At 50.0% G+C, this 15,471-nt stretch overlaps 1 protein-coding gene across 1 annotated transcript in view; it reads right to left on the reverse strand.

The window, feature by feature from the left end:
• Window positions 1–8,210: 8,210 nt before the first annotated feature.
• Map3k14 (mitogen-activated protein kinase kinase kinase 14) overlaps window positions 8,211–15,471 on the reverse strand; it is a 48,144-nt gene continuing 40,883 nt past the window's right edge. The window contains exons 11-16 of the mRNA XM_028780622.1: window positions 14,886–15,036; window positions 13,078–13,410; window positions 12,823–12,929; window positions 12,147–12,297; window positions 10,075–10,175; window positions 8,211–9,678 (exon numbers count right to left, since the gene is read on the reverse strand). Of these exons, the coding sequence (XP_028636455.1) occupies window positions 9,514–9,678; window positions 10,075–10,175; window positions 12,147–12,297; window positions 12,823–12,929; window positions 13,078–13,410; window positions 14,886–15,036 (1,008 nt within the window). The 3' untranslated portion in view covers window positions 8,211–9,513. The remainder of the gene's footprint in view (window positions 9,679–10,074; window positions 10,176–12,146; window positions 12,298–12,822; window positions 12,930–13,077; window positions 13,411–14,885; window positions 15,037–15,471) is intronic.

The following is a 15,471-nucleotide window of genomic DNA, read 5'->3' on the forward strand; positions in this document are numbered from 1 at the left end:
GGCTTCTTCCTGGGGTGGAAGGGGTGGTCCTTGCATGGCTGGTCCTTGTACGAGGATTCAGGCATATCTGTACCGAGGTGGACTTCCTGGCCTGAGGATCTCGGGCCAGCTGTGTGCTCAGGCTCTGAGAGAACCATGGACAGGAACTCGAAAGCCAGCTCTGCCTCCTTGATCCACATACTCTTCTTGGCTTTCTTCATCCTTCTTCCTCTACCTCCCACCGCGCCCCAGGCTTCAGCAACATTTCACCCCGAGCAGGACGTTTTGGCCCCGCCCAAGCATAGAGCCTTCCTTGGTCACTTTGCAGTTTTCCTGGACATCTCTGGTGATCACACAACTTCTACCCTTCCCTAAGCTGCTACTGGGAATGGACAGAAGGGTGAGTTACAATTTTGTAAGCCTTATAGCATCTCTGGGCTCTGGAAGACAAAGTCCGGCGTTGACTCATCTTGGGGCTTCTGTCCTTGACTTGTTAGAAAGTCAAGCTTCAGTCTGTGATGTTTGAGGTATTTTTCAGTGTCCAGTTGCTGCTAATATTCTAGAAATACCATCTCACATTCTGCAGGTGTGCTGAAAAACCGTCAGTCCTGATAGCATTGGCTTGGAGAACCCACTGGATTTGTACATAGAAAAGAACGTTTGCGAATCAAGACAACTTTGTTTCTTCCTTCCGTGTCTAGCATCTTTCGTTTCTTCCCCTTTTGTACTAGGAACAATCACAGCCTTGCTTCCTTCCAGTGTTCTTGGAAACATCCAGCACTCCATCTTTATGATGCTGGTGGTAGTTTTCTTTACAGATACTGTTTATCAGGTTGAAGTTTCCTTTTCTACTTTGCTCAGTTGATTTTTTTTTAAAAAAAAAATCATCATCATCATTTTAGGACGGGAACTATGTAGACCAAGATGGCCTCGCATTCACAACAGTTTTCTTTCCTCTGCCTGCCAAATGCTGGGATTAAAGGTGTTCATCACTACACTTAGCCTCCAGTCATATCATCATCATCATCATCATCATCTTGAGACAGGGCTTCACAATGTAGATCCAGCCTGTCCTCAAAAACTCACTCTATAGACCAGGGCAGCCTCACATTAATAAAGATCTACCTGCTTCTGCCTCCTGAGAATTGGAGTTAAAGGTATGTACCACCATGCCTGATCATTACTATTTTTAAAAAGACTTTAAACATATTATCATTTTAATAATTATGCATGTGTGCAGTATGTGTGCAGATGCACTTGGAGGTCATAGGGTGCGTGATCCCTGGAGCTGTAATTGTGTAAGAGGTTGCAAGCCAACAGATGTGGATGCTGGGAATTGAACAGGGTCCTCGGCAAGGAACCCTGTATGCACTCAACCTTTAAGCTATCTCCAGGCACCAGATCCACTCAGAACTGGAGTTATATAAAGTTGTGAGTGTCCCAAAGTATTGAGAATTGAACATGGGTCTTCTACAAGAGATCACTATGTACTCTTAACCACTGAGCCACCTCTCCAGCCTCCAGTTGTCATTGCATGAAACAAGGTGTCACTACCTAGCCTTGGTTGACTTGGAACTTTCTATGTAGACCAGAGTGGCCTCGAACCCACAAAGATCTGCCTGCCTCTGTTCTCTGAGCACTGGGATTAAAGGTGTGCATGCACCTCTCCCGGAGCACAGATTATTTTTGTAAAAGAGTGTGCATTCTGCTATGGAGTAGAATGTTCTGGAATGCCAGCTATCAGGTAGAGCCACTTAGCTCCTCTAAATCCTGACTGACTCTGAGCCTAGTTATTCTTTCAGTTCCCGAGAGGAGCAATGAAACTTTAACCATGATGGCAGATCCCCCTGTTTCTCCTTAGAAGTTGCACCAGTTTTCTTAAGTGAAATGTTAACGATGTCATACATGTATCTAATGTATTTTGATTATATTTATCTCCATCCTATCCTCTTCCCTATCTCTGAATCACCTCTACTTTTATTTTCTTTCTCTCTTTAAATATATTTTTTAAAATATATTTTAATTTTGTGTATGCCTGTGTGGCTGTGTGCAGGTTATGTGCATGTGAGTGCACATATCACTGGAGGCCAGTAGAGGGCGCACTGGGTCTCCTGGAGTGGTAGGTGGTTGTGAACTTTCTGACCTAGGTGCTGGGATGTGAAATTTGGTTCTGGAAGAGCAGCAAGTACACTTAACACCTCAGCTACCTCTTTAGCCCTTCCTCCTTCCTTCCCTTTCTTGATTTTCTGGCGGCATCTAATGTAGCCCAGACTGGGTTCAAAGTCCCTATGTGACCTAGGCTGCCCTTGAACTCCTGACCCTCTTGTCTTTGCCCCTAAGTGCTGGGAATGTATGTCACACTTGGCCATTACACTAGTTCTTCTTCATGTTCTTTGAAGCTCTGGTATTAGGAATGGAGTCCTTTAGGATAGTTATACATTCTTTTGTTTTGCAACCCTAGGGATGGAGCTCAGAGCCTTGCATATACTAGGCAAGAACTCCATTTTCTAGTCTGCCTTTGTGACCCTTACCCCCTCTATTGGGCTACCCTGTGGAGACTCAATAGAAGATGCACCTAGTCTTATGCAACTCCCTTTTCTGAAGAGAAAGGGAAGAGGAGGAAGAAGAGGAAGAGGAGGAGGAGGAGGAGGGGAGGGGGGTGGGGAGGGAGGACTGGGAGGAGCAGAGGGACGGAAAACTGTGGTTAGGATGTAAAGTAAGTAAATAAATAATATGTGATAGTTATTTTGGTTTCCTTTAATTAATTAACTTTGAGACAGAGTCTAATGTTTCTGTGGCTGGCTTTGATACTTAAGGATGACCTGACATTTCTCATCCTTCTGTCTCTATTTACCAGGTTGCTGGGATTACAGGCTTAGGTGGTTCAGGGGCTCAGATCTAAGCTTTTTAGTGTTAATACAATCTTTTACTTTTAATCTTTGTGTTTTTATATTTAAAGTGAATTTTTAAAGGGCAGTGTGTAGTGAAGTGTTGCTTTTCTTGATTATTTTACCCCCATACTGGAGTTTGGAGCCAGAGCCTTGCCTGCCAGGCAAACAGTCCATCAGCACGAGTCCATTCCTGCCCAGGCACCACTTTTTCTGCCTCCTAGGTAATCTCTGTTCAGAAGTGACTTTTTGTGGGTGGGAGGACGGTGCTGGAGCTCAGGACGGTGCTCTTCTCCATGCTAAGCACTTGCTTTGGGAGGGAGCTGAGACGTTTACCGTTTGGGTTTAAACGGATTGTTCTGTAATTTGCTTCCACGTGTCTCTTTGCTCTTTTGAATGCCCTCCTCTAGATTACTTGTGGATTCGGCTGGATTTTATTATAGCTATGACCGTCTTGTTATTTTAGTTGCTTTAGCTAAACTTATTTCAGTTGAGAACCTGTGTGTCCAGACCTCTGTAAGGATCAAATGACCCGTTCACAGGGGTTGCCTAAGAACATTGAAAAATGCAGACATTTACATTACAACTCATAACAGTAGCAAAATTACAGTTATGAAGTAGCAATGAAAATAACTTTACGGTTGGGCGTCACCACAACATGAGGAACTGTATTGAAAGGTTGCAGCGTTAGGAAGGTTGAGAGCCACCGCATTAGGCATTGATTATGCGACTTTAGCTTGTCACCGGCTACAAATGGTAACAGGATAATATACCAACCTGCCTGTAGCAAGAGAACCCTTAACAGTGGGACATCATTTCCTCCTTGTGACCAGATGTTTGAAATGGAGCTTAGAAATAAGAGAGGGCTGAGATATTGCTCAATGGTACAGCATCTGCGAAGCGTTTGGGAGTCCCCATGTTTAATCTGGGGTGGGGGGAGAGGGTGGAAAGAAATATGAATACGGATTCATAATGATTAACTAAGCAAGGAAAACAGCACACCAGAGAGTTCTTTCTGCTTCTAGAATGTGGAAGGCAGAAGACTATAGGAATATAGTATCTGATGGAGTGGAGGGAGAAATTGAGAAAGATCGAAGGTCACACAGGATGCTGAACCAATCTGTCCAGGTGAGTCTTGAGAGCAGCTCAGAGATTCAAGTTATGAGGGGATGGGGAAGGGGTCAGGGGTCAGGGATCAGGGGTGCTCTTTCCCCACTGGGCAAGGCATCAGAAGATACTAACACTCCCGAGGTGCATCTGGTTCCTGTCTGACCACCTTTAAGTGACACTGGCCAGGCAGTAAGACCTACAGTTGAAAGAATCCCAGGGAGCTGCTTTAAGGATTTTATTCTTGAATAGGGGCAACTGAGGGCCACCAAAGACTTGACAGAACTGTGACTACATGGATGAAAAGTTGACTCTAGAACAGCAGAGGTGACTTGACAGACAGGAGGGTTGGAGGGTGCTTCAGAGAGAAGCTGATGGTTTTCAGTGATTCAGGGACAATGCTAAAATGTATCACATCAAAACCAAAACAAAACAGAAACAAAGAAAACCGAGATGCTATGAAGAAGAATTACAGAAGGAAGTTCTTTGGCAAATAAACAGTATTCTTCCTGGAAAACAAGAAAGAGTTTCTCCAGAAAATGGACCCCAAGTATCAAGCTGTGGTGAGAGAGGGGAATCTCTTCTGCTCTTCTCGATACATTGCATGTGTGTGTAGGGGCCGTGGAGGCTGGGGGACAACCTTGCATGTCCTTCATCAGGAGCCTTCCACATTGTCTTTTGAGAGGGTCTCTCACTGGTTAATCAGGCCAGCCAGGGCTCTGGGGACCCTCCTGTCTGCCTTCTTAGCATTGAGATTCTAGGCGCTGCTGCCATGTATGTCTTACATGGATTCTGGGGGTTGAACCATGGTTCTTATGCTTGCAAGATACTAACAACCATCTTCTCAATCCAGAAGATGTGACTGTGTAATCTAGAAGGGGGATCTAGAGTACATGTTTTCATGACACACCAGAAGAGGGCATCAGGTCCCATTACAGATGGTTGTGAGCCACCATGTGGTTGCTGGGAATTGAACTCAGGACCTCTGGAAGAGCAGTCAGTACTCTTAACCACTGAGCCATCTCTCCCGCCCAGAAGGGAGCTCTAGAAAGAACAAAAGTTGGAGAAGAAAAAAGTAAAAAATTTCCCTGAGAAGAAGGGTCTCAGTGGTTTGGAAAGGCTGGAGGAATGTTGGGGAGATCCTGCTGGTGTGGACACAGTTTACACCAGGAACAGCTGATTCACAAACGAGTTTTTTTCATTTTTGCGCACACGTGTGTGCATGTGAGTGCTGAGTGTCTGGAAGCTGGAGTTTGACTTTAGGAGTCATCCTTGCTTCTAACTTTCTCTTCAGTCCTAGAGGCAGGGTCTCGCTATAAATCCAGAGCTCACAGATATGATTCCTTGCTCTGGATGTCTCCTGTCGCCACTTTCAGAGACTGGGGTTACAGCTCCACCCATCTTACCCACTTGGCATTTATGTGGGTTCACATAAATTTATATAAATTGAACCCAATTTATATAAATTGACTCAGTCAAATTATATACCCTGATTTATAAATTTATAAATTTATAAATTTATAAATGGTTCAGAACTCTGGTCCTCACACTTACACGGAAAGTGTTTTACCTTGCTACCTCCCTGACCCACAAATACTTATTTAAAAAAGTCTTCAGACACACCAGAAGAGGGCATCTATAACGGATGGTTGTGAGCCACCATGTGGTTGCTGGGAATTGAACTGAGGACCCCTGGAAGAATAGTCAGTACTCTTAACCACTGAGTCATTTCTCTGGACCCCACAAATACTTTAAAAAGGGAAACCCCAATAATTTATAAGAGGGAGAAACTTACAATGGTTGGCTTTAAATTTTTGATTAGTTTTTAACCTAGAATTTGTTTTTACTTTTTTTGAGACAGAGTTTCTTTGTGTAGCTCTGGCTGTCCTGGAACTCTGTAGTTCAGGCTGGCCTTGAACTTACAGAGATTCACCTGCCTCTACCTCCCTAGTGCTTGAGATTAGAGGCATGCACACCCTGTTTTTGTTCTGTTTTGAGAAAAGGCCTGCAGCTGCTCTGAGATATGCCTGGATAGGGACCCTTGATTTTTATTTTTTATCAGCAAATAAACTCGTCAATACTCTTGAGTCAGGGGTATTTATTGCTTTGATAAAGCTGAAAAGGAAATACTGAGTTTCAGCTGTTAGCCACTGTATTTAAGGGCTGAGGACAGAGATGGATGAGAGAGTTGTCTCTGCACCACAGTGCTCTCAAGCTTGTTACCACTCATTTTTCTTGGAAGGGACCTTGACTCTCACGACCTTTAAAACACTACGCACCGCACCGCACTCTAAACTTCCCCCTGTGATGACGCAAAGCTTCACTGCTCTTCCGGAAGCCCCTGGCCCGCCCATCTGAGCACCTTTATGGCTGAGTGCGGGTCCCCGACCCCGCCCCTCGTCGCCGACCCCCCCCCCCCCCGTCCCCGTACCGGACCCTCAGCGTGTTATGGGTATACTAGCTTTGGGTCTCTGATCCTCAGCAGTGTCTCACATAGATGGATTCGGCGACCGCCTTTGCAAAGACATAGAATCCCAGAGACCCTCCATTCTGCCAAACGTGCACGCGTGCACCTGCGATGCGATCCCGTTGGAAAGTTCATTAAGACCCCGCACCAATACAACCTCAATTTTTGCACAGCGAGGGCTGTTGCAGGAACCAAAAGCAGCCAGAGGCCTTGGCTGGGGTCAGCTTTCCTTTCCACTCCCCAGGGCAACACCAGTTAGCTTTCCCTTTCTCCGCCTCCGCCCCCGCCATCCTGGCGCCTCCCACCACTCGGCCGCCTGTTCGCACCTGTCACCCCCATGCTGACGGAGGCTCTGTCAGGGAGGCGGGGAGCGGGCTGGTGGCTGCTGCCCCTCCGCCTCCAGTGCGCTCTTTGGCTAGCCCGGTGGAGGGGCGCTGAAGATGCCGGGGGCGTTGGCTCCTGTGATGTTGCGGCTTCTGTGACGTTCCCCCCAGGGGATATGGCATGCAGGAAACTTGAAGGTTCATGCCAAGGATGTGTGTGGGAACAAGTGAGGATCTTTTGAGTCCTGGAGGTTGAACAACCCCACCCCACCCCCGCCCCGGACTAAGATGAGTCTTGGAGGTCGAGCAGCCAAGGAGCCCCCACCCCCACCCCCAGGGACCAGGACTTGGGGCAGCTGGCCACTCCGCAGTAGGTCAGGTATGTGCACAGCAGTCTTGGGTAAGGACAGGGCTTAGAACCTCATCTGGCTACAAAGCCGCTGCATTTGGCGGGGGGGGGGGGGGGGGGGGGGGGGCAGTCCTCTAAGGATGGTTGACTCTCAATCCAAGCTGCATGTGTGTGTAGTACACACACTTGTACATAGCTTTCCAGGGTGAACTTACAATTTTTTACGATTACATTTATTATATGTGAACACTTTCATACCACGTCCAGGGTGTGGAGGTCAGAGGACAACTTTTTGGGAACAGTCACCTTCTGTGCTGTGATTCCTGGGACCAAATTTAGGTAGTCTAGAGTTCGGCTCCACTTCAGCAGGCTTTAGTTACACCCCCACCCCCAAGCTGGACATGGTAGCTTAAACCCTTATTTAATTCTGGCAGTGGGGAGGCAGAGGTGGGAGGATTTCTGTGAGTTTGAGGCCAGCCTGGTCTACATAGTGAGTTCTAGACAGTCAGGGCTACATAGTGAGACCTTGTCTCAAATCCCCGTTCCCTAGCCCCCAAATTGTTTTTCCTTCTGAGACAAAGTCCCGTGTAGCCTAGGCTGGCTTCGAATTCCTCAGGTAGCCCAAGGCTGGATTACAGGTGTGCAGCATCACAGTCAGCTCTTTCTAGGGGCTGGAGCCACATCAGAGAGTGCTCCTGTGTCCTCTGCCACCCTCTGCTCCGTGATCACCATGCCGGCTTCAAACTGGTACCAGGGAAGTCCTCTGGCTGCCAGGCCTCAGGACAGGCAAGGGTCAGTGGGTCATGCAAGCCCTTCCTCTTCTGGTGCTACTGGGCTGCCTGGCCTCTTGGCCTCCTCCCCTCAGCCCAAGATTCTGGCCAGGGATATTGCGGCTGCTACAGAAGATGAGCATACCACAGAGTGGAAGGACTGAGTGGGATACGGCAGGGTAGCAGGACAAGCAGCCCTCTGGACAGGCTGATGCCAGTCCTTGCTCCAACAACAGGGAGACCTGAAGGAGTCCACCCCAACAGTTGTCAGGGTTGTGAGTACGGCAAGTAGGCAGGCAAAAGAGGAGACATCGCAGCCTGTAAACACCCATCTGCATTCCAAAGTTTATTGCATACAGAGCTCAATACACCCCCAATGCAGCACCGAGGCTACAGTTCCATGTGCTGGAGCCAGGAGCAGCCTAGATCCTTGCAAATAGCTGGACAGAAGCTGTCCTGGCTGGTTGGGGTTGGGGGACGGCAGAGGAGAAGTCTCTGTGCCCTCCCCACAATGATTCACAGTTAACATAATGCTACAGTGAGTCCTGAGCAGCGATTTCCAGGCCCCAGCAGGAGAGGCCCCAGCAGGAGAGGCCCCAGCTAGGGCAACAGGGGTGGGGATGCTCATTTGAAATCTCACACAAGCTTGAGGGGTCAAGGCTGTGTGGTTGATGTCAAGAGAGTTCCTTCCCATCCCCTGGCCTGCTTGTGACCACGCAGAGCCAACGCTCTGCTGGAAGACTGCCAGGAAAGTGCTTTGAGGTCATCGGAGTGCAAAGTGCTGCTGGCAGTCTTGCCACCATGAAGCTGGCATGCTGGATACTGTGTGCCCCAGAGGGTGGCAAGCCCTGCTTCTGTGGCTTTCTTGAGCATCTATCATTTGCAGACCATCCCTGTCAGGTGGGTCTCCTGTCATCCTTCGTTTCCACAGATGAGGGACTAGAGTGCCAGGGAGCCAGCGGGGCTGACGCTCTGAGGAGTGCTGTCCAGCAGCCAACAGGAGGCCGGGAATCACTTCTCTTCAGCGTCTTCTGTGGTCCTTGGTTGATCAAGGAGCTCAACTCAGAACCTGGGCTGCAGTAACCTGAAGGCTCGGTGCATTCTAATGTCCTTCCTGCCCCTTCCATCTCACACTAGTCAAAGCCAGGGAGGCTAGACACGGGGCCAAAGACGCCACAGCCCCTGGGCAGGCACACCTACGCCTTGGCCTATAGGAGCTGGGCGGGAACCCCTAGACATTCTCCTCCCTTCCTAGGGGTACCTGCTCTTCGTGACCCAGGCTAGAAGCTGCTCCCCAACCGCTGGCAAGTGCTGACCGATCCAAGTGGGTCTGGCTACCTTGCTTGGAGCATCACAGAGAGCACTGGCTCACTCTCTCTCTGGGGATGAGACCCCTGTCTTCCTCCTTGTCTCCTCACGAGGGAAGAGTTTCTCCTGCCAGGAGCCAGCAGCACTCAGGAGGCAAGTCCTGGGAGATGCTTTACTTTGCTCCCGTCAAAAGCCCCGGTCTTAGTGCTGAACCAGGGACTGACAGGTCCCTGCACTCATCCAGCATCTCAGAGCACCACCAAGTACTGAGATTCAAAGGAAGCCTGCCGTGGCCACAGTGGAGCTGCTGACAGAGACGAGGCTAGGGCCGGCTCTCCAGCTGACCATGCTTGACTCTCCAGGTCCAAGCAAAGCTGCCATCAGGGGCTAGGGTGCACTGCAAGTCAATGCCCGAGTCTGGCACCTCCATGTCATAGCAAACAGGCTGTCCATCTTTGGTCACCAAGCTGAAAGCTGTGGCTGGGATCTGTGGGTAGAACAAACCAGTGGGGTTGAGAGGGTAGTGTGCAGCGAGGAGCTAGCTGGGGTGTAAACATACCGGGAGATACCTCCTCCAGTCAACAGGGGGAACATTGCCTGTCACATGCTGGGAGACACCTCCTCCAGTCAACAGTTAGGGGGACACTGCCTGTCACATGCTGGGGGACACCTCCTTCAGTCAACAGTTGGGGGACACTGCCTGTCCTTCATTCTAGAAGTCTCGGAGACTCTTTGCTAGCCCAACTGTGGGTCCAGAGATCCTCTACACCCCCTTCCTGTCCTGCCCTGAGACCTGGAGAACAGCTAAGCCATGGGCCACTAATTCCCTAGGGTGTAATTTCTCCTTATTTACTGTGTCCCTAAGTGTGACCTGCTTCCTTACCTGGCTGCTGATGCGGGTTGCAATGTCTCCCACCTTGACCCTGTGGAATTCCCGGATGTGCAGGTGCTCACCACTGAGAGACTGTATCTGGACTTTAACACCTAGAAAGCCAAGGCTGAGAGTGAGGACAGAGCAGAGGCTGGTTACCCAGAGAGCAGGGAGCAGGCAGGGCCAAAGGGCCACATCTGTGAAGTCACTCTGGGCCTGCCTGGGGTGAAGCAGCAGAGAGCAGATTCGGGTTAAAGGGGCTTGAACACAGCTCTTCCTGGCTAGCCACACCTGCAGCTGGGCCTACATCCTTCTAAAAGCTGAGGCTGGCTCCAGGGGGCAGGAATATTCTACTTTGGATGTATAGCAAGAAGGCACAGAAGAGAAAGGACCCCTCGCTGAGTTACTGGTTTATCACCTCTGGTCTATCTTCTTACTCTTGATAATCCTTCATCGACCTTGATTTCTTCTTCCTTTTTTTTTGGGGGGGGGCAGGGTTTCTTTATGTAATCCTATGAGCCTGTCTTTGCCTCCAGAGTGCTGGGATCAAAGGTGTTGTGCCACCTACCACTGCTTGGCTATCTTTTTCTTCTTGTTTAGTTCTGTCAACTGAGGCACATGTGATCACATGTAGCTAATTTAAAGTCTTCTACATACCCAAAGGACATAGACTAACTTCCTCTTTTAATATAACACATTCAGGGCTGGGGTGTCCCTCAGTGGCGGGCTACCTGCCTAGCGTGTACAAAGGCCCTGCTCAGCATCACAACCAAAAAGAGATGATGTATTAATATTAATTTTACTAAAAATGGCAATAACTGTAAAGCCCCCTATTTAATGAGGGGTGACAAGTGACTCTGTCATTTCAGACTTCAGGGTTCAGTTAATGCCCTGACTACCCCATGATTTTGTGGCAAAACGGATAAACAGTAGAATGAGTTGTGTGCAATTCTAGTCCCCAGAATCCATCTGAAAGCCTCTAAAGAGGGGGACAGTGTCTCACCTACCCACAGAGATGAAAGACTTCCTTTTTTTTCCCCCTCTCCCTTCCTCAAGGAAGAGTTTCTCTGTGTAGCCCTGGCTGTCCTGGAACTCTGTGGACCAGGCTGGCTTGAACCTTCACAGCCTGTTATAAAAGACTTCCAGTCCGCACTTTTTCTCTGGCAGAGTCACGGATGTCAGGCAGCCGCCTTATCTAAGCATCCTCTAAGCCCTTGTGAGTCCCTTCATGACAACGTTGGACACAATCAAATACTTCTAAAGTAACACGCCAATTTCAGAAAATTCAAGATCCAACAGAGACTATTTCTTTTTTAAATATAGAAGAGAGAAAAATCTAAAGATGTAACAGACGAGCCAGGCTACGCATCCTGACTCAGTGAACGTTGTTCTTAGTAACGCCACCCAGCCTTACCCCGTGCCATCTCTGTCGAGTGTGGAGCGTCAGTTGCTGTGAGTCATAACATCCCAATTTTAGTCCAGACAGGAAGCAAGCTCATCACACTTCTGCTCTCTCCAATTTTCTTAAATTAGACTCTAGGCAACTTAAGAGTCTCTCTGAGCTGAAGTGGCCTTTGACATGGCCTTGGGGCCTGACAGTTAACTGGCCTGTGTAGAGCTGGTACCTATGAGGTGAGAAAGCCCTCCTGGTAGTAAAATCCTAACTTGACTGTGGAGCGAAGCTTGGAAGCATCTAAATGCTCTCATCTTCTGACTTCAGACCCCTGCAGATGATGCCAACAGACCTGTTGCTGGTTTCTTGATTAAACTGCTCCTGGGTAGGTTCCTATTTTCCCCATCAACAGGCATTTAGCTTCTGGCCCTAGCCTATGATCGGCCATTTTCCTCCCCACATTGTTGGCCTTCTGTGACTCTACAAGGTAGCCAACGGAGGAACAACGGTTCTCCATTCTGGGAACCCTCGTTGAGTGGTCAGGGCTCCCTGACTAAACTCAACTTTCCAGGCAGGGCTGTGAGGTTCTAGATGGCAGACACATTCCTCTCCCACCCTTCTGTGTTGAGGAGAGGCCGATGACCTGGTTCCTGGCAGGAATGGGCTGGAAGAAGGGAGAAGCACACCATACCATTGAAGTAGCTCGGGATGTCAGTAGGCCGCCCCCGGGCCAGGGCCAGGCTGCAGCTGGAGCTTCTTGCCTCTGCTTGGCTGCTCCAAGAGTGCACACCGGAACTCAGGGTGTCACGTGAGCTCTGAGTCTGAGAGGCCTTCGATGGGTTCTGAACACAAGGGCAGGCACAGACTCAGCAAACTGTCTCTGGCGTTTGCTTCCTTTGGGACAAAAGGATCTGAACTTCTCTTGGGGTCAGACCTGACTGTCCTTCGATAGACTGGGAAGGTACATTTCTATGTGGGACCAAAGCTCCCTTCCACTCTCCAGACTTTTTCTGATTCCTCTCCTAAAGCTTTTTCTGGTTCCTACGTGTGTCGAAGGCATCCTGTCTCAGTCTGGGGCACAGGCAAGGAGGGTGATGGTGTGTTTCTCTCTATAGAGTCCTAACAAATGGAACAACTACGTGATACAAAGCAGACCAATACATGTGTGTTATCAGTAAAAAACATCTCTTATCTCTGGTCTTTTTACGTGTTTGTTTTAGTAGAACATCCTTTCACCTGTGTCTGCTTCAGCTAAACTTTCCTTCACCAGTCTGCCTTAGCCTTTCACCTGAGTCCATTTCAGGAAAACACTCCTTCACGTGTTTGCTCCAGTAAAACACCATCCAGTGAGTGGCTCGGCAGCTCACCTTTTCACTGTCGTCTGACAGCGAGAGGCTGTCGATGCTGAGGCAGGAGAGAATCTGCTCCTGTTCCTCCAGAGAAAATGGCTGGGACAGGCTGTTGAGAAACAGTTCTGCAGGGGGAAACAGGGAGAGGAACAGCGTGAAGGGCTGGAGGAGTTACTAGGTTCCCAAGGTACCCCCTGCACAGCCTGCAGGAGCTGGCCTGGCCTGGTGGGGTGGGAGCGGGGAGCGGGGGCGTGGCCACAGCTGAGAGCCCACCTATCTCCAGCTGCTGCAGCTCCAGCTCCGGGAAGGTTGCCCTCCGGTCTGGGAAGCTGGGGCCTTTGGTAGGGGCTGGGTCCAGGGAAGACAGAGGCAGGGGTTCCCACGTGCCAGACTCCTCCTTGCTCAGGTTCAGGGCTGGTGCTTTGTTCAGTTCTGGTGGTTCTGGCGGTAGAGGAGGCTGAGGCTCAGGGGCCCCGGCTGTGTGGGCCTTGGCCGGTGGGTTCTCTCTCGGTGGGGTGTGTCGGGGCTGGTGGCAGGTGGTTTGGTCTTGGGGCGGAGGTCTTGGTTCTTTATATTCTCCTTTCCAAGGGCTTTTCAGACCTCCCACTGTAAGAGAGAAAGGCGCCCGAGGTGAGGGGAAATGTGCAGGCATGCAGGCACCGGCCCAGGAAGAATGGCCTATCAATTAAAAGATTAAATTACTTGTGTGTGTTGGTTATGTGAGTGTGGTGCCCATAAAGGCTGGAAGGCAGGGCGTCCGGTGTCCTGGAGCTTCAGTTACAGGTGGTTCTCCACCACAGCGCACGGGTGCTGGGGACTGAACTCGGGTCTTCGGGAAGAGCAGTATGCACGCTTAATGGCTCAGCCATCTTTCCAGACCCACCTTTTATTCCTGTAACTACCGCGTCTCCTGCCCATTGCTGAGTTACATTCTGTTATGCTCCACTCCTGACTTGTTCTTTCTTTTTCTTTTTTTTTTGACTTGCTCTTTCTTACTTGTCACAGGGCTTTGCTATGTAGCCCAAGCTGGCGCTCTATCTTAAAGTCCTCCTGTGTCTGTCTCTTAAGTACTGTGATCACAGACATGCTACACCCACATGTCCGTGTGTGTGTGTGTGTATATGTGTATGTATATGTGTATATATGTGTGTGTGTATACATATATGTGTGTATTTATATGTGTATATGTATGTATGAGACAAGGTTAGCCGAAGCTTTGACTGGCCTACAGCTAGCTATATAGACCAGGTTGGCCTTGAACTTACAGAGGCTGCTCTGCCTCTCAAGAGCAGGGGAAAATGCCTGTGCTACCTCGTTCAGCCTTTTTTATTGTTTTATTTATTTTTTAGGTAACGTCTCATTCTATATCCCAGACCTCAAAATCCAACAATCGTCTCTGCCCCCGCCTCCTAGGAGCAGGATTCCAGGCCTGAGTCAGCACGCCCAGTGTAAGATGGGTGCTGCTTTCTTTATTGATTTTTAACTTGCAATGGAGCGCTTATGCTGCAGGCCTCCGGGGGGGGGGGGGGTTCTTCTTGCTGAGCGCTCGCTCACCACCTACAACTTTTAGATCAGTCCCTACTCTGCACATGCAGCGGCTGTAAGTGCTGGGTGATGGCCCAGCCCCAATCACCTGCTTTCCCTTGAGTCTGTCTTGATCACTCTCCACTCCCCGTAGCCACAAGACTGTAGTGCACCAGGAGGGGAAGGGCTGGGTCGGCCAGAGTGCTCCCAGGTACCCTCTAGCACGGCTGCAGCCTCCTCAATGCCCTCCCGCTGCCCAGGGAGTCCTGTGCCTGTGGTCCCACCAGCACTTGGTGCTGACAACTTTCTGGCTCTTTACATGTGAGTGGCTACTGGGCGTGTGTGGCTGTAATTTGCACTCCGAGTCACCTTTCCATGTCACAGCCCCTCCTCCTCCATGTCCCAAGCCTGGCATCTACCCCAAGCCAGGGTCTCTGCCTTAAGCTTTCCAGCACTGAGGGAAGATGGGGCGATGGAGGCTGGCTCTCTCACTCTTCACCTGTCTTGACCTTCCCTCTGCCCACCGCTCTGATGACCCCGGCAGCCAGGGCTCTTACCTTCCTGCAATGCCTTGCCCACTTTCCTCCGAAGCTCCATGGCAGATGCTCGGTGGATGGGCTCCTTCCTCAGCCCCTCTCGGATGGCCTGGGCTGTGAGGGGTGCACAGGAAGGCGGGATCTCCCTGACAGGTGGAGGCTCGCTGGCAATCTGGAGACCAAAAGGCAACATTCAAGACCTGTGTCGTCCTCCTTCCCACCTCACGGCTCATGCTCAGTCTCCACCAATCCCTTCCTTCCCCGTGCTAGCTGGGGGATCTACTGTAAGGTGGGAGAGGACCATGCCACAGCCAGTGGAGAGTCTCCCTAGAAAGCAGAAACCAAGATCCAAATAGAACAGGACAGAGCCTGGCAACAAGATACCATGTTCTCCAGGCCTAGTCTAAAGTGGTGGGCCCAGGCAACAGGCAGAAGAGACCTGCCGTTACTCACATCTGTCACAGAAGAACAACCCTCACTAGCCTGTGGCCTGGGCCCATAGTTGCTTGCCTCTCCCCCACCCCCCAGCTGTGTGGGCCACCACTGACCTTGAGACAGAGTGGGCCTCCCCTCAGCTATGTGGGCCACCACTGACCTTGAGACAGAG

The sequence above is a fragment of the Grammomys surdaster genome, unplaced genomic scaffold (assembly GCF_004785775.1).
Source record: "Grammomys surdaster isolate TR1022 unplaced genomic scaffold, NIH_TR_1.0 371, whole genome shotgun sequence".
In the NCBI taxonomy this organism is placed as follows: domain Eukaryota; kingdom Metazoa; phylum Chordata; class Mammalia; order Rodentia; family Muridae; genus Grammomys; species Grammomys surdaster.